The sequence below is a fragment of the Telmatherina bonti genome (genome assembly GCF_933228915.1).
Source record: "Telmatherina bonti genome assembly, chromosome: 10".
NCBI lineage: Eukaryota > Metazoa > Chordata > Actinopteri > Atheriniformes > Telmatherinidae > Telmatherina > Telmatherina bonti.
This window is the reverse complement of record NC_136628.1, coordinates 30,132,720-30,155,303: the sequence shown is the minus strand read 5'-3', so window position 1 is coordinate 30,155,303 and position 22,584 is coordinate 30,132,720. Positions and strand designations below refer to the sequence as shown.

Sequence of the window (22,584 nt, the reverse complement as noted above, 5' to 3'; positions counted from 1 at the left end):
ACCAAAACACATTTTTGATAAGACAGACTACACACTCCAGCCAAACAGATGATTTGCCCTTTTTTGCACAATCATAAAATAATTACAGCATTTCCTCAGTGCAATGGAAGAAACAATTTCTCAGCTGGGGCTTTGATTCAGCCCAGTCCCTGGTATTAACAGGGTTTTGCTGCAGAGGCTGTTAAGTGCATATTATTTCAATCTAATCTCAAAGAATCCTTATCTGCTGTTTCCTTCTGCACAACTGGCATGAAAGCAGTCTGCAGAGTCTTCCAGCTGCAGAGAAAGATGAGGCTTTTGTTTACAAAGAAATCTTGGACAAACTAAACTAAGTTTGACCTTTAGCATATTAAAAAGAAGACATAAATACGGCAGAAATCCCCACAGGTTCACTTAGAAAGTCTGCATTCACCACAGCTTCTTCTATTGCGGATGAGACAGAGGAAAGCCCCCCATGTGGGGTATGATAACGTTCTGCACTGCCTCAGTTCCACCTGATAGTTTGTTTTACATCATTCGCCCAATGATCAAAACCAGCTTCCCCTGGGTAACAAAATCTGTTTTCTGTGTGTGTTCTCTGTTTTGTTTAGTTTTGTTTATGTTTACAAAAGAACAGAGTAGACACTGGTAGAAAGTTGCAATGCTTTATTGTGGGTCCTGTGTGATGACTTGAGGTTAGCATTGTGTTCATGCAAAATCACTTTGCATAGCAACAGACTGCATTTTGTCCTTTTGTTTGGATTCTGTCAATATAGAAGGCCGTTAATTTAAGGCTGAGGGTCACAGCTGTCAGCGTCTTCATTTTTCTTTTCTTTAAATTCACATGCCAGATGTTCACGAACTGAAGGGGTTTTATGAGAACAATAAAGGAGCATGAACTTGTTTATGATATTTCCGCGCCGGTACTAGAAGGTGCAAGTGATGATGATGATGTACAGGTGAGCAAAGGCTGCAGTGAGCTTTAAAAACCACATGTGCTAAACTAATCCCTGTTACCCTTGAAGATTACATAATACGTTATGCTGTATGTGTCAGGCCAGACATGCTGGGAAGATGAAGGTTGAATACGCAGTGGTGGATAAATTGTGCAATCATTATTAAACTAATTTGCACTCAGAAACCTTTGTAGAACTTTCTAATTAATAGTAAAAAATAATTAAAGTGACAAAATATGGCAAAATGTTTTCAATGTTTTCATGTGATAATTGTTCATAACTCTTAAATATTTTTACATAAGCAATAAAAACTAAACCCTGACACATTCTTTGTATGTGCCAACAGATTTGCTTTAATATTTAAACATATTTCAGCCAGATAAGAAGAAAATAAAAACATAAGTTGAATGAAAATGGACAAAAATAGCCATAAAATGCCCTTCACTTGCTCATTTCCTTTGATTACTTTTTATATTTTCTGTGAGAAGCCAGAGAGCAAAATTCAGACTTTTTCAGACTTGGATTTAACCCCGTCAAAATCATGGGATAAAGTTCAACAAGATTTGTTGACATTTTATACTGAAATGTTGTTTATGATTCTGTATTATAACAGATATAATGTCTCTCTCTGTTGAAATAGTTTCTAAAAAGAAGTGAAGAAAAACTAAAGAAACAACAAACATTTCTTATTCCTTACATTTATGAGTGTGCAGAAGAGCACAAGTGAGGTCAGAGATTAAATGTTTATATTTCCGAAGACATTCACTTTCCCCACAAGATACTGCAGAGAACATGGAAACCCCCCTTTTGGGTTCCCCTTTTTGGTTTTGAAGGAATGTTTTACTGGCTGGAGAGGCAAAGGCATAGGTATGGCGATAATAATAGATGCTGCTCAACTATAACATAAAAAAGCTATAACATAAAAAGAGGGGGTATAAAGCATCAGCAGTGTCAGGTGAGGTTGTTAAAGCAGTAAAAGTCCTTTGGCGGAGTAGCCTTGCAGAAAAGCCATTCCAGATGAGCTGGGAGCACAGCATGTTTGTTGTGTAGTCTGGCATAAATGTGCCTGGTTTTGTTTGCTCTTTGTGGTTGTTTGCAGCATGTTAATGGGCACAACCGCACCACATGAGATCAACAGGCCTCACGGATCGTACGTGGACAAGAAGATTAAAATTAGCAGTGCCATAAAGGGTAGGAGCTCAAATTTGTAAAAGTAATGTCATATGGCTGTAACAAAATGAATCTTACAGCACAATGAGCTTCTTCTCAATTTGTTTAAGAAGGACTGACATGCAGGGCTGCATCAGTTAGGTGAAGCAGAGCACTTCCTGTTTGTTTCCACCATCACCTCACTCTCTGAGCAATGATTGGTTCGCCTCCTCGGCCTTTAGCGCCACAGTTATCAGTACTTTTAAACCATGGCAACATACTTGCAAAGCTTACAAAACTTTAAAAGGCAGATGAATTCAGATCAGCTGTTCACATCAGGAGAAGGAGAAGTCAAATCCATCTAGCCTAAACTAACATTAACCAGCATGTAAAACTAAATACTTGGATATCATGCAAGGCAACCTCATGGTGACAACACCCTCAGAAGTTATGTGTCATACCCACAAGAAAGATCGCAGCTTGTCGTTTTCACATTTTAATATGCAAACAGCTGTAACCTAAGATGCAGGAATGCTAAATTACTAGCTTTGAGTTTCCTTTCCACTTCACTGTATCTGCTAAACTAAGGTAAATGCTAATGCTGCTCTGACAGTAATGGCAGCATTTGGCACAAGTAGGTGGCAAAATAAATGTTAGAACAAAGGAAACTGAATCATTTCTCTACACTGTTCAGGACACAGCTGCTGGGTAAAGGGACCACAATGAACTCCAAATGATTTACTGTGGGCTGGACTCCTGGCACCCATGATCATGGGACCTTTATCAAATCAAATCAAATTTATTCAGTATATTTTAAAACAACAGAGGCTGACTTGAGTGTTGAACAATTTTCAGAAGTAAAGGATAAACAACAATCATTTGTTTATTTAAAAAAAAACAAAAGGCTTCTCTTGGCCTGCTCTCAACTCAAAGTGGAAGTTTTCTGTGACTCAAGTCCACATTTTGGTGGTGGTGTGGACCCAAACACAGAGAGTAGAGGCACAATGTTGAGAAGGTTCTGGGAATCTTGTGTATTTAACACAAGGCAGAGGACTAAACTCAAGCACAAGCAGCAACTACAACAGACCAACAACTCAAGACATAAACTGAGGGGTATAAATACACAGAGCACAACAAGAAACAGGTGAAACAAATGAACTAAATCAACCCAGGTGACCTAATGAACACAAACAAAGGCAAAACAGGAACAAACTACAAAATAAAACAGGAAAGCAGGAACTAAGGAGACATCACAAATCACATATCATGACATTGTTACTGGAAATTATGAATGTTGTGTCTTTTGAGCCAAAAAGAAAAAAGGCTTTCCTGATTGAATGCAGCTTAAAGTTTGAATTGCCAGCATCTGCAATGGTGTGGGGGTGTGTTAGTACCTGTGGCATGGGTAACTTATTAATATTAACCATTAATATTTAAAAATATATACAGGATTTGTAGCAGCACATGCTCCCATCCAAGCAATGTCATTTTTTTTTAACATTTCAACATTTTTTATTCTCTTTTCTTTTTCATAATATGTTGGCAAATCCTATAAACAATAACAGAAAATATACTCCAAAGTTACAACAACTAATACACACCCACTGTAGTACAATTCATGTAAAAAAAAAAAAAAAAGAAAAGAAAATTGGAGTAGGAAGAAGAATAAATCTTATAAACCCTACCCCATCCTCATTTCAAAGTAAACCAACTGGATGGCATCCTCGACGGCAAACACGAAGAACAAAACACTGGTATGAAATGCTTTTTTTTTTTTTAAATCAGTTTTTTGCATACAGTTTTAAAATGTACTATTTATATTTCAATTTAAATTGAGAAGGATTTGAACAACTTTTAAAATCGCTTTTAAGTGCGTTCCATTGTTTTACAGGTGGGTTTTAAATCACGTCTTAAAACCCACCTGTTTTCATTGGCTTTTAACACCACCTTAAAAGTTGACATTATTAATCTGACTGTATTTATCATGATTTTACCAGTTTTAGAAATTTTATATGTTTTTGCACTCTGTATTTGTATTATGATTATTATCTCTGTTTTACTCTGTATAGCACTTTGGTCGACTGTGGTTGTGTTAAAAGTGCTATATAAATAAAGTTGCAGTTGCAGTTGCAGTACACCAACCTCTGAAATACTCATTTGTTTGAGTGTAGTTCTTGCTACATTGAGCTACATTCTCTTCATGTTATTCCAGCTTGACTTCGTATTAAGAGTACTGATACTAAACGGATCTGCCTGCAGTCCAGATCTGTCTCCCACTGCAGATGTGTGGCCAATTAGGAAGCCAAAATTGCTAAACTTGTTCATCAAGCAAGAATAGGAAAGAATTCTCCCAAAAAAAGTTTCAACAAATAATGTCTTCAGATCACAAATGTTTATTGAGTATTATTAAAAGGAAAGGTGATGTAACGCAGTTGTAAACATGCACTTGTTCCCACTTTGCAGGTCTCAAATTCAAAATGAGCAAATATTTTTTTTAAAAATCTGTTTGAACATTCAATGTCTTGTGTTTGTAGTCAATTGAATGTACGTTCAAAAGGATTTGCATACGTTGTATCCTGGTTTTAGTTACACTTTACACAACGCTTCATTGGAACAAGAGTTGTAGGAGATCAGCAGAGTATGCCGGGGCTTAACCAGACAGTGCTCTAAATTAGAGAACTAAAGTTTTGAAATGAGTAAAATGCACTTGTAGCCAGTGCAGAGAGGCCAATACACGAGTGCGTAATGTGTGTTTCTTTGTGTTGGTTAAGCAGTAGCATCTCTAGCTGTCTGAAGATACCAAGGGTGGTCTGCATCACTCTTAGGTTAAAGACGAAAAGCTCAGTCATCTATGAGAATATCACTGCTTTTCCACTTTTTGGACGTCTTATAAGGGAAGCATTCCTTGCCATGCCACACCAGACGGAGGCCATGGGTTCGGTTTAATGCTTACTGGAAAGAATTCTTCTTTCATCTGGCTTTTGTCTGGCTTCACCTTCATACAACCCCCAGAAGAACCGTGGTAAGTGATTAGGGAGCGGACAGTCCAGGAATCTCTGTTCAGACTACTGCTCCCTTGACCCAGTCTCAGATAACTTTCTGGAAACAGATGTTCAGGTTCTGGATCTGCTGGTAGAACAGTAAGGTCCCTCCAATGAACAAGTTTGATCTCAAGATGCACAACACCCATTAAATCTTGAAGCAGGCTAGCAAACAGAGCCGTGATGAGGTCGACAGACTCGGCTGCAGTGAGAGGATTGAGTGCCCAAAAACAAAGGTTTTTTTTTATTTTTCTGACTTTCCGTAACCCCACTGAGACTGAAAAGTGACTAGTTGCATCATTTTGCCTCAGCGACAGGACACCAGAATGCTTTCACACACACACTCTCAGTGCTGCTATTGGCAGTTTATCCAGTTCATTCTGGTGTGGTATAATTTGCAATGGAAAGGGGAGAGCACATATTAAAGCACTGGTATGCTTGGAAGGCAGTGTGAGACATTCCTGAGCAATATTTCTGAGATGGCATCATGTCATGACACAGAACCCTGCATTGACGTGTAAAGCTGCACATAAGCAACACTCAGCACCCGAGGATAAAACTCGGCTGCTGACGTGAGAGCGCACTGTCAGATTTCAAGCATACCAAAGGTTGACTCAGTGATTCAAGCAGCAAAGGGGCATGTTGTTTCAAACAGCATTCATGTTGGGCTTTGAGGTGCATTTCTGCAATTTTATGCCCACTTTATTCCTAGGAATGCCCTGCCCTGTTGTGTTATCTATCAGCAGTGACGTAAACGTGTGATGCACCAGTACAACTAGGAAAAAAAAGGAGATGAGTAAGCATAACAATCAGTCATGTGGGTTTATTCCAACTCCACTTGGCCTTGTTATAACATGTAGACACATAGACTTTTTTTGTGCTAAATCCATAGAAGTTAATCAGTGTTTATGGACGCAGCACAAAGCAATAATAAGATATTTTGCGATAGTGGTGGACAAAGCGTTTTGCGACTTATTCGTTCCCTCTCCATAAAATAACAGAATAAATATGAATTATAGTCTTAACCACAGTGTCATAAACAGGTCAACAGGGATCTATGATGAAAACAAATGACAAAATCCTCATCTAAAGGCTGCACTGGTTTCTAAAAGTACAACATGTACAGTATTTTTGCATTGTTGAAGAGCAGAGAAGAACTCTGCCTGAGGAGCAAAGGATGTCACCAGTGTGCCGTCAATACTGTCACCAGCTTGCATCAGCCATTAAACGGCATCTTTACACCGTGTGGGCAGGAAGAGCAGAGACCTCTGAAAACTGCTCTGTTAACAGAACCACTCATCATGACTTGGAACAGATGAACACGTGACAGTGTGTTTTATTGAGTCAAATTCGATCAGAGAAACGGTTCATCGTAACTCAGTAATGGTTTGAATGGTTGCATTTAAATAATTGTAATCAACACCAGAGGCCACCTAAGTGCCTGTTGATAAGTTTAGCAGGCACTCTATCACTCTGAAGAGACCTTGTGATCTAATTCAAATGAGACCATCTCCTCTCAGATGGAGTGAATCATGAGAGTATGAAGCTGCTGATAAGCTTTTTTTGATCTCGCCATGGAAAAGCCACAATAAAGGAAACAAAGGCTTTTGGAAAAGGGGCTCTGCACAAACCACAGCGAAGATGTAAGAGTGCACACAACTGTGTGAATGACAGAGAAACAAATATCCAGTCTGAGCTTAGATGGCTTTTACAACATGCAGAAGTACTTTGAATGATCATTTGTGTCTGATGGGCATTAATTTTAATAGAAACATACTTTCTATAAATCCCCTCTCAGCGTACATGCTCTGAAGGCTTTAAGCTTGGCTTTTCACATGTAAAATCTGTTGTGGATCCAAAAGAAATTGTAATTTTGCAGAATCCTGCAAAATCCAGTTTTTGAGATCTGAATTTACCAGAATTCTGATGTTTGCATGTCTTTTTTTTTTTTTTACAAGTTTAACAAATGCAACACTGAGAATGGTTTTGTCTTTGGTGAGTATCTTTGTCTGAGCTACATCATCTGCCTCTTCACTGATATGAGCCCCCCTCCCGACTGCTACTCAGAAAAACAAAAGACCCTAATACGATTTTGATTTTTTTTATAAAGAAAAAATAAAATAAAATAAGGAGGGAAAAGAAATCCACATGGTCAGCATAATTTAATGAGGCAGAGTGTGAAAGGAACTAAGTGGATAACCAAATGCAGAGTGAGCTTGTGGGTGGGCGCTGGGTGAAGTCAGTAATATTTCAGCATCCCCCGGTGGTTAGCCTGCTGACAGGCAGGGGAAAAAAACTGAAGTGAGAGACAATGAGGGAGGTGGGGAGTGCAGGGGTGTGTGTGTGTGTGTGGGTGGGACAATCACTGTGCCAGAAATTAAACCAGCACCGGATTTAACTGTAGTATATGCACAGCATATGGCCAGATCAGAGGGGCAGGACAGCAAGGACAAAAGCAGAGTCATTATTTAAATATCAGCTCACCGACCTGTTTAGACAGGCAGGATTTGCATGCTGGGTTTTCAGCCGGCGCCCCAGGGCAAGACGAGATGGGGTGGGTGGAAATAGTCATCTTCATTGGTGCTGTGGGAGTGGCTGTTCTGTGAACAGGGCAGGACTTAGCACAGGTCACACACTGGATCTCAGAATACAAGAACACTGTGTTCACATGCACCAAAGGAGGGTTCCTGTTTTGTTTTTCATCTCAAATGAAACTGAATTATTTAAAGACACACATGAAGAAGAAGTATATCGTCCATAATATACATTAATTTTACTGAGTCTATCAAGTGTGACTTATTTTAAATGTTTGTGAAACTATTGTACATTTATATAAAATTATCCAAACATAACAAAAAGGAAACATTTATAGTTTGAAGTTTATCCAAATGGTTGCATAAACTACAAATCATGATTAATAAAGATTAAAACAGAGCATTAATTAAGCTTAGCTCTATGTTTTTGTTAAATGTAAGGCTTAATTTGGAGTCTGAAGCAGGGATGATGTCACTCTGGAGAGGGCAAATCAGTAATGTGATAACTGTTTGGATGTGAAACATAAGATGTGGAAATTGGAGTTGTGATGGACTTGCTCTCCTCCTTGTCCCTCTTTCTTGGCTGACATGTGAGATTCTTTAAAGGCTTGAGGGTCAACATAGACCTGGGGTTGTAAAGACTCATCACATCATGAAAAGGACACAAATCTTCTTTTTAACAGACTTTATTAAGACTGAAATCAGAAAAAAACTTACAGAGCAGTCATGTTTAGTACACACATCTGTCATAGAAGAAATATAAGCCCTCACACAGGGATACATAAACAGATTTTCTAGTCAAACATGCGCACACACATTCAGACTGTCGTGCCAAAAGGGGGCTCCCTTATGGAACAGGACATTATGATACTGCCAAGAAAAACATTCCTTATGCCAGCGAGCCATTCCAGTGTTATCCAGTGATTTTGCTTTAATGACCAAGAAAAAGTTTTACCCCTTTGAAAAAGAGGAGTTTAAAGTAAAACCAAAGCTTTGTGACCACTGATCAAGTTATTGTCAGCTTTGTAAAATTATCTAATTGTTGCCCTTAAAACACTTTTTGTCAAGAAAACAGTGTGTATTGAGCAACAAAAGAAAGTTTGCTGTGAAACAGAAGGGGGAAGTGTAAAAGGGAAGGTGGGAGCTGGTTGAGCACTTTGTGTACTATACCTAGGACTGAGTGTCACAACGTGATGTGTTGCAATAAGGTGTGTACCGGCTGGATTCTCTGGAAATTCAAGAGCTTGCTCACTTTCACACACACACACACGCACACACACACACACAAGTAAACCACTGACATCGCTATATCTGCATTTGCAAACGTGCGAAAACAAAGTTCCTCACTCTAAGCCACATAAAACCCTCACAGACGTCAGCACAGAAGAAATAAACAATAGACTCAGGGCTCCGACGTTTCACAAGCAGTTGGGATAAAGGGAAGTGACATCGCAGCACACACCTCTGAATGGGAACTGATGCTAACTGAAACAATGACACTAACAGAAGGAGGACAAAACAGGATGCTGGTCAGATGAAAGAGCCCGAAATGTCAGACAGCCTACAGACTGTTGTCGCCTTGCAATCTTAACAGCCAACACCAGTCTGATAAGCTATCTGACAGGCCGAGAGAGTGATGGGCATGCCTGAGACATATACATGTACAACAGCAATGGGGAGAAAAAGAAAAAAAAAAAAGAAAAGACAATTCTAATCCTACTTACCGTAACAGGAAAAAAGACATGTGAATGTTCTAGACTAGTGCTAGTGCAGAGCACAGGGTTCAGCTCGCTCAACAGTACCCCTCTGTTTTGAATCTACTCGAGTGATTCGTCTCCTGGCTCCGTGACTGGGGCAGTGCAACGAGTTCATTTGAAGGTTCAGCTGAGGTAACGGCACAGACGTGCGCTTCAGGGTTTTTTTTTCTCCCTGCTGCTTATGCCTGCGCGCCCACTGCTCTCAATCCAGCGTAGCACAGCAGCGGTGCAGAGAGGAGGGGGAGAAAATAACACATTTCACTGGCAATTACAGGGAAAAAAGGATAGTACTGAATACATGGCTGACGTTATCCAATGAGCACAAAAGCAGGCAAAAAAACCCCAAAAAAACAACAAAAACAAAGAAAATACAAAACCTTCACCAGATAAAATGCAGTTTTCCTTTAAGAGCTGCTCATGTAGTGTCAGACATGAGCTTGCCGACCTCATCTATGGAAAAAAAAATCTCCCTAGACACACAAAGACAAAGAAGACACACTTCTCATGTTACTGTAGCTGCCTCTAAGTTAAAGACAAGAGGTACTATCTTGCACACCAAGACTGCCAGGCAGTAGTCTATTAGCGGAGCACAATCGGCTTTAATCCATAAAAGATAAAAAGGAAGAGCAACAAATGTGACAGCCACAGAAACGCAACCCACTATCTCTACCTCCTTCTCTGTTTCACACACAGGCACACGCACGCACAGTTGTAGATCTGATTCAATATATACGGCTGCATCTGGTAAAGTAGCCCCGGGCTGACTCATGCGCTCCCTTCCTGGAAGCAGAACAATAAGGGCAGACAAAGGAACCAGCAGGATGATTCATGGCTGATTTCTCACTGAAAAGTACTACGATGAGCTGTACCCCAAAGAAGCAGTCATCCTAAAGCACCACGTGCAGTCTAAAGCAATCATTAAAATCTTTACTATAACCGACTTACAGTGCAATAAATAGACATGGATGATTCTGAAGAAACTAATGTTAAGTATTATATAACCTGAGCCAAATTCAAGCAGAAGTCTACCCTACAGAAATAAATACAGAACATCATGTCACTTACTAATTATAAATAAGAAATAAGTTATCAAATAAGTTTACACTGGTTTAGAAACATAACATGATTGAAACAACCTTAGCTTACTCAGATAAAGTCCAGTAACTCAATGGACATAAAATAATGTAACCCTTTTTACCTGGAACAGTGGAGCTTAAGGCTACACTGAGGGAACTCATTGACAAAAAGCTTCCTCTCACATGCACAGGAACTGCTAAAAGCACCAACATGGACACTCTCATAAGGGATAAGCTTACATGCACTGACACATACCACAGCAAACACCTACCTTACAGAGGAAAAATGCAAAAAGCAGAAACCACTACCAGAAAGCCTTCATAAACAAGAAGATAGAAGTCCAAGTTCAAAATGAGCGCGTTGCTACAGTAGCAAGAGAGAAACCAGATGGGCTTTTTGATATTTTGCTTCAGGTAATGATGGGGTATCAGCCAAGAGGGGAAGCGCATACGAGGGAAGGAGTGGTGGAAGCCTGGAGAAACAAGAAGGCTTCTGAAGTTGATGGTCAAGCATGAAGTGCAGGCCTTCACTCTGTCTTTCCTTGCGAGTACTTCTCCTGCTGCTTGCGCTTGTCGTAACTTTGCGCCATGGAGTTGACAATGGAACAGACAAAGAAGCATACCATGATGACCACAATCTTCTCGAAGAGCCACGACAGCCAGCTTTCCTCCTGCCAGGAACCACAGAGAGAACACAGAAAGAGAGAAGAGCTCAGTCAGTAAGCTGAGGGCCACCCTCTCTCCCCCCCGACACACACCCTGCGCTCCCCTCTGCTCCTGATGCTGAAGGCTAGCTAGGTGGGGATCCAGCTCCATGTGCAGGACAGATAGAGATCAGGGGTAATAAAACACGCGGCAGCCCCCACCATCCTCCCTCCTACTGCCCCCACTGACCCCAGCCTGCCTCCACCACGTTAAATTGCCTTGCTTCTCTCCAGTAACTGCTAGAGGCTCAAGTTACAAGAAAAAAGCAACATTGTTCTAGAAAATGCCTTAATCTGTCCTTGTGTAACTCAAAGTCTATCTTTTTTTTCCTTCTCTTTTCCTTGTAAGCACATTAAAAAGAAAAATCGTTTTCAATGAATCACAGAGTACAAGACGGGGGAAAAAAGAGGGAATAAAAACAGAGGAGGAGGGAAAAAAAAAGCTTTCAAAAAGAAATACGCTTCAGCTACAACTGCCTCTTTTTGTTCTAGACAGGGGGGTTTTGATGGATTGTCACTGGCAGAGAACGGGGGTGGGGTGGATGGTGGTGGGGTGTGTGTGTGTGGGGGGGGGGGGGGGGGGGGGGGGGGGGGGGGGGGGGGGGGGGGGGGGGGGGCGGTCGTCCCGGTCTACAGTTTGCGCTGGGTTCAGGCGGGGCAGTGAGTGCAAGTGTGTGTGTGAGACACATAGGGGAGTGACCACACTCTCACACACAGTCTCCCAATTGGTAAAATGGAGCATGAGTCAGCACGCCCCGCGCTACAGTAGTACAGTTCAATACAGCGAGTGAAGCCATACCCCACACTGGCCCCTCTCCTCCTCCCTCCCACCCAGCCTGCCCAAGGCAGAGCTAACCTACTCTGTCATTCTGGCCCCAGACAAGCCTCTATAATTTACTGTATCACTACATTTAACAAAAGTGTACTACTGGGCCTTAAAAGGAGATCAAATTTAAAAAATATATATTAAAAAAAAACAAAAAACTGTTATGTATACATATAAGTTGACTAATCAGAAAATTTAACTTATAGCAAGGGAAACAGGTGAAGCAGGTGAGAAAAAAACAAGAAAATGGGTCAGGGACACAAAGGAAAGCTAAGATTAAAGGAACATTTGTCTTTTTTTTTTTTTTTTTTAAAAAGTGGAGGGAAAAGGAGTTTAAGAGGCAAAAGTAAGGGGGCTGCATTCTTTTCGTGGCGCGCACATGTGAATGAATAAAAGCTGTGAGATGGGGGCTGAGGCCCCCCTGGTACTTACAGTTGGGTTCCCCTCTCCGGCGAGATGGTGCAGCTTGGCCTTCTGGGCCTCCAAGTACTCCCTGAAGGGCTTCTGCAGTGCCGCACCCAGCAGTGGAACAGCTCTGTTTCCACCAACAGAAGAGGGTGGGAGGTGGAGGGGTGTGTGTGTAGGGTGGGGGTACAAAAAGAGAGAGAAAGAGGGGGGGGGCACAAATCACGTCACATCATTGTTACTCACCAGCCCAAGGGCAGCAACAAAGGGAGGCATGCTGTCCTGTCTCCTGTACAGTGTCGGCCTGCTTCCTCTCTCCGAGAAGAGAGAAAGACGGCGAGAGCAGCGCGTGCGATCCCTTCATTGCTCATCCCCATAGATAAACACACACACACACACACACACGGACAGAAAAAGGATAAAGAAAATAAAAGATACATTGTAACACAGTTACAGAAAAAAGTGACACTGAGAAAGAAATAAAGACAAAAATGAAAAAGAGGTAAAAAACAAAATAAATAAAAAAAAGTTGGCCGGTCCTCATTCGGCAGCAGCGGCGGCAGTAGTCGCTTGCATTCTGCTCCACTCTCTCCTCTCTGCTCATACACACATACTCGGCTTCCTCTCCTGCTCGCACACACACACACACACACACATCGGTGAACCCGTTCAACTCCCCTGCAGTGCCTCCTCTGCCGCTGCAGCGGGGAGAAATGAATGACTTCTCAGAACTCTCACATTTATCACTGGCAGTTCCTGTAAGAACTGGTTTCAGCCAATTAATGAGGAAGTGAGTCGTACCCAAGCCGTGTCATCACTGGCTGAGACCTGAGGGAATGGCCCACAAGGGGAGGGCACTGCTGTAAGACGGCCCATATTAGGAAACCCTTTACAAGATTTAGCCACCAACTACAAGCATAGTACTGAGCACCCTTTCTCAGCCCTCGAACACACACACTCAAAAGAAAAAAGAAAAAAAAAAAAACGATGCGAGAGACTGCAGAGAGAATGCCCTAGAATCGCGAATCAGTGGTCTATCTCCTCACCGGAGTTAGTGATTAATCACTAAACAAATACATACTAAAGACCCCCACTAATTGTCTTTTGAGGCTGTATTACTCCCCTGAGGTTGTGTTTCAGCGCTTTCCTCGTGCTCCACTATTGCATCTTTTGTTCGTATTGGGGAGGCATCATCAAAGCTCAGAGGCACATAAAAGATTTTAGGGGAGGTTTGCGTGGGCAGTCATGTCACATACGGTTGAGTTTATGGCTGATAACTTTCTCTGAAGGAGGCAAGTCATTTCCGTCCCTCCCCACCTCTGCACACAGATAAGTCTACACACACCTATGTTATGCTGAGAAAAAGAAAAACAACAACAAAAGAAATAAAACCAGATTGTGTTAAGTGATCACATTTACTACAAGGAAGTTTTTGAGTAATGATTAACTTTATAACAGGTAATAAATATCCTCCACGTGAATGGACATAAAAACAGACAGGAAGTCCAACTCTTTACATTGTAACCAAGATTTTGATGAGTCACAGTAAGTTATAAAATAATCAAGTTCTTTTTTTCTTTTTGGAGGGAAACTTAAGCAAACACATTCCCATCCCCCACATCAGTAAATTCTTTACACCTTAACACACACACTTACCAATGTCAAAACTATGAAACTTGTACGACAAGCTGAATATTAGTTTGCACCAGAATAAAGAGAAATAAATGAGAAAAAACCTTGAGAAATACATGAGATTAGAATGTAAAAGAACACGAGAAGAACAAAGAATGAGAGGGAGATCTTTTAGAAATGGCGGGCGAATCATCTCCTACACGATGAGCAATACTGAGTCATGAGCCTCTGCAAATCCACCAACAAAGAAGCTCAAAGCTACAAGTCTAAAACAGACATTATTGCCACACAGTCAGGACTGCCTCTTGGTCTCACCATTACTTATCTTCTAATTTTGTACTTTTGGGGAATATATTTTCACTTTCTACAAAAGATTTTGAGAAATTTTTGGATTTATGAATTTCTACTGTAAGTGTGTTTATAATTTACTTGTGAGTACTTGTACTGAGTTTAAGGAGTTCATAAGAGCCTTTTTTTTTTTCTTAGTCTGGCATGACGATAGGTTTGTGTGGCATAATTAAATGGGAATTCTTTTGTGACTTATGCATGCATTGAATTCATATATTGTGCAATAAATGTTACACAGTCACTGTAAATGCTGTCTTTCCTGTTTAGTAAAACAAACTTTGAAATATAAAGTTAATTGTTTCCTTGTTTCTTTAGTAAAGCTGGTGAGGAAGGAAAAACTTTTAAAAAATTCGTAACAGCAGGAACATGCTGCTTATGTCAATAAAAAAAAACAGGCTTGTTCAAAACTTATCCTTTAAATTTAGTAAGTAATAAACCCTTTACTTTGAACTTAGTATCCTTAAAAACAGGACAATAAATCTGTCTGAACAAAAGACTTAAAGCACTTTCCAAAAACACAAAGCAAAATTCTTCATTTCATCTCTTCTTAATTTTTCTTGTATGTAAAAAGAATTATTCAGAACAAAACTGGTCTTGTATAAATTATGTGTAATCTCATAGAAAATGATCTAAGCTGCAAATTCCTTATTGTTCGGTTTTTAAACATATTTAATTCCAACTTTTAAATTATGGTCGCACTGAAAGAGAAGATCACCAAGTCATGTCTCTAATCTTAGTAAAGGAAGTGAAAAATCTGCACAGGAATGTACCTTAAAATTACATCAACTGTTTGTTTGTCACATTTTCTTTCTAATTCTAAGTAGATATAATTCAAAGTAAAACAGATGTAAAGAAATGATTCAATGAAAAAAAATGTAAATGATACATGAACTGTCAGGCACATAAAACTACAATAAACATTAAAGCTCTGTGTGTGTGTGTGTGTGTGTGTGTGTGTGTGTGTGTGTGTGTGTGTGTGTGTGTGTGTGAAAAACTAGTTAATTTTGTTCTTAAAAGGGAAAAATATAGGACATATAAAAGGCTAATAACAACAAGGAAAAGTCTTGAAATGTGTTGCAACAATAAAAACTCTGCATGTGTGTATCCTATCAAACTTTAATAGATGTTTTCTAATTGATTCAATTACTTCCAGAAGTTGCGCAAAACTTAAAGGGGCTTCATTTATATAAGTCAGCATTAAAATGTTGTATATGGCAACACATAAGAGCAAAAATATCCTGTGACTGGTAATTAAGTCATTAATTAAGGCAGCACAGTGAGCTTTCTGATATTAATAAATGGATGGCATTAATGTCATTTCAATATGATCCTTACAATGAATCAGTACATCTCTTTAGAAATCACAGATCACATCACTCAAAAGTAAATACACAGATGGCGGAACAAGGGCATTTTTATTTATTCATGTATGTAATGAACAAGTGAGCTATTTTTTAAAGAAAATGCCACGTGGTGGCAAGTTACTGAAGAAAATCTGCATGTAAAAATGTTCAGTATTGGTGGCTGAATGCCATGTGTGATGAAATGCTTAAAAATTCATTCAGCCATCCACTTTTTTTTTTTTTTTTAATAATCCTGATGTTGGTAGAAAAAAAGTTTGTATTTGTTTGGACTTCTGAGGTCAAATAAAACAAAACAGGCAGAAAAAAATTAACATTTACAATCCATTGATGCTTTCTTTCAAGTCTGTGCAATCTAAGCGCAAATTATTAGTTTCTTCTCATCCATATCCAAGAAAACAGCTACATGATTCCAACACAATTAGATCAATATTTCTAATCATGAACAGCTCTCTTCCAGATTACAGGAGAAACCACGGCAACACTGCCTTCACTTTTTCCACTTTTCCAGAGACTTGAATGTGGGCATACACACCACATCTGTGCAACATAACAATGTGAATAAGAGAAAATTGTTTGACAATTTTTATCTGTGTGTGTGTCGTGAAATTTAACACACCTGTCAGCGGACTTTCAATTCAAAGTCACTTTGAAATTGATGCTTCAAACCAAATTCTCTGGGTATACTATGTATCTAAATAATCTGGGTTTGTAAAGAGAACTGATAACCACACACACACACACAGAGGAAATTTATCAGAATGATTTCTTAGAAAAAATATTCTTAAAATATTTCAAAGAAAATACATATTGAGGTAAGAATGTAAAACACACAGATAAATAATGAATGTAAAAGTATATACATATATATATATATATATATATATATATATATTTATTTATTTTTCTTACATTCATTATTTACAGGGAATTATATGTGAGTGGTGTGTATGTGTGTGTGTCATGAACAGCCACCTACTGCTGATTAAGTTTTAAGAAAAAAGAAAATAAAAAAGGAATAAACATGCAAACAAAATGGGTGTGTTAAGTGTGTGTGTGTGTTATAGTATGAGCAAGCTGGGCATGAAATTTACAGCTTCAGAAAAAGGTATAAAAATTTTAACATCCAAGTTCCAACATTTGTCTCATAAAAGTACAACAGAGTTGAATAATGAAGAAACATGTCAAATGTGATCAATAAGCAGCAAACACGTAGTACAGAATCCTGGCCGAGACAAGGAAATGAGGAGGGAAACCCCCACATTTCTCACTTCCTGTAGACCGATTATTGTTCAGAAGGGTTAATTTGTAAGCAACATCTCAGCCTCTCATTTTTAAATGAAGTATAATTTCCTGCTACTGCTCATGGCGTCTGAAGTGTGTCAAGGTGTTTTGTGTTCACATTGCTGAAAACCAAATTCCACAGTCCTTGAGTCAGATGTCACCTTTGACATGTCTGCCCCCTCTGATGACTGCCACTTTCAGCACAGCTTGATAAATAGTCAGAAAATAAATTATTTCTTGTTCTTTATGTTCTAAAGGCATGCACACAAATTCAAGATGACATACATAAACCCACGCATACATGTGCCCTGACGTCCTGGGCAGAGAAAGATAGAGAACAAGGGCTCACATGACAGCCAAACCCTGGCCAGGTCCAACCGGTTACGACATCATTACAACAACTGGCTTAGGCAATCACTGGTGTTACTCAATGCTCCACAGGGCCATAGTTCACACCTAACATAACAGCACCAACACTGAGCACACACACACAAAATGTGGCATTTGGTGCTCAGACTAATGGTGCTGGATCTCTGATCTGCTCACCATCTCTGTCCAAAACTCTGATAGTATAAATGTTCGTCCTTTCAACTCGTGGCTAAAATCACTGCTGAAGCTTTAGTCTGATTGAGCATTGGATTAATGAAATAATGGATTTAGGGGAGGAGAAATGTGTTCCTCTTTATAGTAAGGAAAATTGTACTTAATGTGTAAATGTTGTAAGGTAATATCTGTCTGTGTGTTTGCCTGTCTGTTCCTCCTCCAGTTCTACCAAACTTTTTCCCAATGACTTCACCACTAAAACATGGAGCCCACTTTTGGATGGAGATCCCCTTGCCCTGGGTGTTTATCATATCCTTGTTCCACAGCCATCTGTGTCAGCCATCACACACACACACACACACACATACTAAATAAATATATCCTCTTGGATACCCAGGGAGCTGATCACCCCCCCATGTTTCAATCACCCACACAGACCCCTTTGGTCTGGGCTCGAAGGTGTGGAGTTGCTCGGTCACTGGGTAACCACACCTGGACCCTTCCACTGTACTGGTGAAAAGGGTTGTTCAGTGAGTCAGATGCGACTGGAGACACATCCAGACAAGTCATGCTGAACGGCAGCAACAGGCAGGATGGAAATAGAGGTGGAGGAACAGAAAAGGATGAAGGGGATGTAGGGCACCATTGCTTATTCATGATTTTATGTTTGGATTGACGGCCACTCTATGGTACCTATGGTGGCATTGTTTAAAAAAAAACAAAACAACTAAAAATAATACACCTATAATATTTCAACTGGACGTTATGCTTTGTTATTCCCAACAGAGAAATCTAAAAATAAATACAGAACCCAGAATGAGGACATTGTGAGATGCTAAATGTGAAGGGAGTATAGCACCATAGAAACAAGGCCACAGGGTGGAAATGACTGGAAAATGGAATAAATGAGAACTGTCCCATAAATGCAAAGTACATATGTGACTAATCCAATACAGCAGCACTAAACACAAAACTGTATCTGTGGTGCTGACTTTTTTTTCTGCATATTGTACACTGGGAGACTGTACTGAGCTTGTAAGGTACGTCATACACAAGGTTACATACTGCTCAAACAACCGCATCAGTTACAGTACTGCATACCTGGCAAAGCCACAACATGCTCAATATCCCCTGCTTTCAAGAACTACTCTTGCTGCTGTACATTCTCAGTGCTTTACAAAACCAGAACAAAATATTGCAGAGACAGGAAACAAAAGATTAGCAGCATACATTTAGAAGTCATTTATTTACTTTCTGTCTAATTGTATATGAGGTATAACTGCAGGTTCCTGTTTGAGTTTACACGTTGCAGAGGTTGTGGTCTAAAAGTAGCAGATGCAAAGTCAAAGTACCTGTAGTTTTTGTCAAACTGTATCCTTATGTACTTATACAACACAACAAAAGATTAAAACTTGCCAACTGCACATATTATTTTCCTTCTAAAAAAAGTTGTGAATGTGACTTGAAATAATTTGCTTCTAGATTTACAAAGTCATAAATCTTGTTAATAATGTTCATAAACAAACATGGCCTACTCAAACGCACATCTACAATCTTAAAGTGATGAATTATTGTCCTACTTTTCCCACTCAGGCCTCAACAACTGGTTGCTATTTTCTCAAATGAACAACACAGTGCATTACCACAGTAAGCATGATTACAAACAAGCCCCTTCACAGTCAGACCTTCCTTTTTCATGACTTGTTGCTGCAGTGAACGACGCAGAATGGTGACAATATGTCTGTTTTGACTGAGGTGTGATTGATACCGGACGCCTGGCCAGCTGGCCTCTGAGTCAGGGCCTGTCTGGGACAACTCGTCACACAGAACGCAGACACACATCCCCATGACAAACAGTGAAAGATACAGGACACATTATGATGTTCATAGGATTTGCTGAACAATACACTCCAGTGGATGATGATGATGATGATGATTAAGAGCTTGAGGTCACATTGCACTCTCCAGATAAACGATCTACTCTAAAAAAAAAAATAAATAAATAAAAAAAATTAATCAATGGGGAACTGTTTCCTAAAACAACATAAAGGCCGTTTGCCATCCACTAGCGCTTTCTCAGTCTTAGCCTGAGCATGTGCAGGAAGGATCTAATCAGTGAGCGGTGCATCTGGCGTGGCAAATAGTGTGATATGAGACAAATAAAGCAGGAAGTCCTGGGATACAAACTGTGCCGGAGAAGCATATAATATGACACCAGGCCTAGAACACACATCTGACCTCTCCCTCTCTTTGTGTTTTTCTATGCCTTTCTCTCTCACACACACATGCTTACTTGGGAAAGCTACAATTACTCTCAGATCTTTGTGTACCCCTTCAGAGTCCCTCAGTGTGCTATTAACTGCAGAAACAGGCCTGGAGTATATGATCTGAACAATCAGTCTTCTTGAGTGATTGAATATTTTTCTAAATGGCTCTAGTAAGACCTTTTGGCTCAGAGTCAAACCTGTTACTGCCTCTGTGCTTCTGTCAGAGTTTCAGGGCCAAGGTAATCAGAACTGAAGTGGATGAGATGAGAAAACAGATGCCCCGCCGAGCCTCGCATTAAACTTAATGATGCTATATAAAAAGAGAGTCAGTTGCTGCCCACCATGCCACACCGTATTCCCGCTGTCTTGCCCTGTTTGCTGCTGCTCCCATCATCCTGTTTGAGGCGTCTGGCTGTGTTTGAGGGAATATGGGAGGCAGTGGAAGGACTGATCAATGCCATCTTTGTCAGGGAGCTTCTCAGGTGACCAGAGCACCCGGTGACTAATAGGATTGAGAATACACCCTTCCTGCAGATTGGGTTAACAGGAAGACTTTGCTCATATGGCTCACAGTATTTATAGAAACAATATTGTTTGCAAATGGTTACGGTAAAATACGTTTTAAAAAGTCTTCAAATAGGCGCAAAATTTATGTGGTAACAGAGAACATAAAAAAATCCCTTTCCGCGAGGTGACTTTCAGATGTTTCATGTGACAGCTCTTCTAAGTCAGTCTGCCTCATTTTCAATATGAAACTACACAAATTCTGTTTCTATATGAGCTAAAATGTTGTGCTCAAGATTTCCGTGGAAACAGGTTGCAACAGACTTTTTCCCCTTAGACCCCAAAAGTTCAGCAGGTCCACACAAACACAATGAATTGCAGTACTGTGAATACCCAGAATAGTCTGATTTACATGACACTCAGCAATTTCACTTCTCCAGTAACCCACGTCTACATGAGGATAGTAGGAAATGAGAAGTAAAAAAATTTGACTATCTGTAAATTTTTAATCACATGCATGAACTTAAATAGCACCTTTAGCGTAGCTCTAGTGTTTCTTGTTATATAAATGCAACAGAGCTCCTCCCACCACCAGCTTCCCCTCCCCCCAAAGTAAACAACTCTACATTTACTTTATTCAGTTAAAATTTTGGCAAAAAGCAGAAAGAAAGTAGATCAAACTGCATAAATGTGACAATTTGTGACATGACTGAACACTGGTAACTCATTTATTCCAAGTTACGGTTCAGTGTGACAGTTTCCCTACAACCAGAATTACATTCTCATGCTGATTGGGATCTGCCAAGTCCTTGTGTGATTTAGCTGAGTGGCTCATGCAGCCATCGGCTGGCCTGTCCTGACCTGTTATTCCCGCCAGGTCTCCTCCTGAGCAGGGCAGCCTGCTGTGAGCTCCTAATGCTGATAGCCTTGTGTAGCAGGAACAGCCATCTGGAAGCCCATTGTGTTGATAATGGACTCCAGCCCTGGAGATGGACTCACATGGAAATAGGTGCATTCTCATGGAGACGTGCCGGGTTACCCCCATGGACCCAACACACCAGCCTCAACTGGATAAGCTTTTCAGGTCTTGATTCCTCCTTTCTGCATGTCAATAGCTTTCACCCCGAGAGTGTGACAGTGATACTCCCTCCCATGACACATGACTGTGAAAGATTTACCAAGCTCCATGCAGAGGGGCTGACTCAATTAAAATGATGGATTATCAAGAAGGGTGATCTGAAACAGTGGTTGGAATCCAGAAGATGAGATGACACAAGATGAAACTTATATTGCAACTCTTAAAGTCTAAGACATTGATTGTCGACCCTACCTATTTTTCCTTTTCCAATTCTTATAATTTTATCCCCTCTGACTCGACAAATCAAGTCCAGCCTCACCATAGTCACCACTAACGGGATGTAGACATATTGGAATCCTGCATGGGATGAATCACCAAAGCCATCAGATGGGCCTCGACAGGTTTTCTTAAAATTAGGGAAGACTTCTGTCTTTTCCTTTGCTGAAAGGTAGTGCAAATTACAGTAAGCAATTCAGCCAAAAGTCAGCACCTCACGACAGATCAAATGAGGAGCCTGCAGACGCAGACAGCATGACAAACACAGGAAAGATCCCTGATCCATTACTGCTTGCAGTGGGTGAGTTTGAGCCCTTCCTGCTTTTTATCACCACCTTACTGGATGACAAATTCCAAGCTAAGATAAGAGAAAGGAGGAGAGGGAGGATTCAGCATAAAAAAGATAAATCTGTTGCCATTGTGTTATATGATGCATAGCAGCAGGGCATCACCCATTCTCTGAATTGTTTCTAAGGTAATCAACCTGACTACCACAGTGTTTAATAGTTTCTTCACTGTTAATTTAATAAAAACAAAAAAGGAAGAGAAGAAAAGTGGCATGTTTTGGGGAAAATCCAGAACACTGGTAATCATAAATATCTAAGAAAATTCTTTTTCCACTCCACTTTTTAGTATTTTGGGGGGGGGGGTGGTGAAACAAATAAAAAAAATAAAAAAATTTAAATACCTGAAATATTGAAAAATATGCTCTTCTGCCAGAGTTTGCAGGTTTTTCTCCTGACTTACAATGACTGGACACACACGGCTTTTCTTGACTTTTTTGCATTAGTCATGGGATGCAAAAAAATCCCTAAAAAGTCTGATCAGACACAACTCTATCTGGCCCAGTTATCAGTTTTTGTT

At 40.1% G+C, this 22,584-nt stretch overlaps 1 protein-coding gene across 6 annotated transcripts in view; it reads right to left on the bottom strand.

Moving 5' to 3' along the window:
• Positions 1–10,876: 10,876 nt before the first annotated feature.
• The window catches only part of LOC306761447 (vacuole membrane protein 1-like), a 58,146-nt gene continuing 46,438 nt past the window's right edge, over positions 10,877–22,584 (bottom strand). For all 6 annotated transcript variants that reach the window (XM_079247606.1, XM_079247608.1, XM_079247607.1 and 3 more), the window contains 2 exons: positions 12,455–12,557; positions 10,877–11,163 (listed from right to left, as the gene is read on the bottom strand). In XM_079247606.1, coding sequence (XP_079103732.1) covers positions 11,020–11,163; positions 12,455–12,557 — 247 coding nt within the window. In that variant the 3' untranslated portion in view covers positions 10,877–11,019. The remainder of the gene's footprint in view (positions 11,164–12,454; positions 12,558–22,584) is intronic.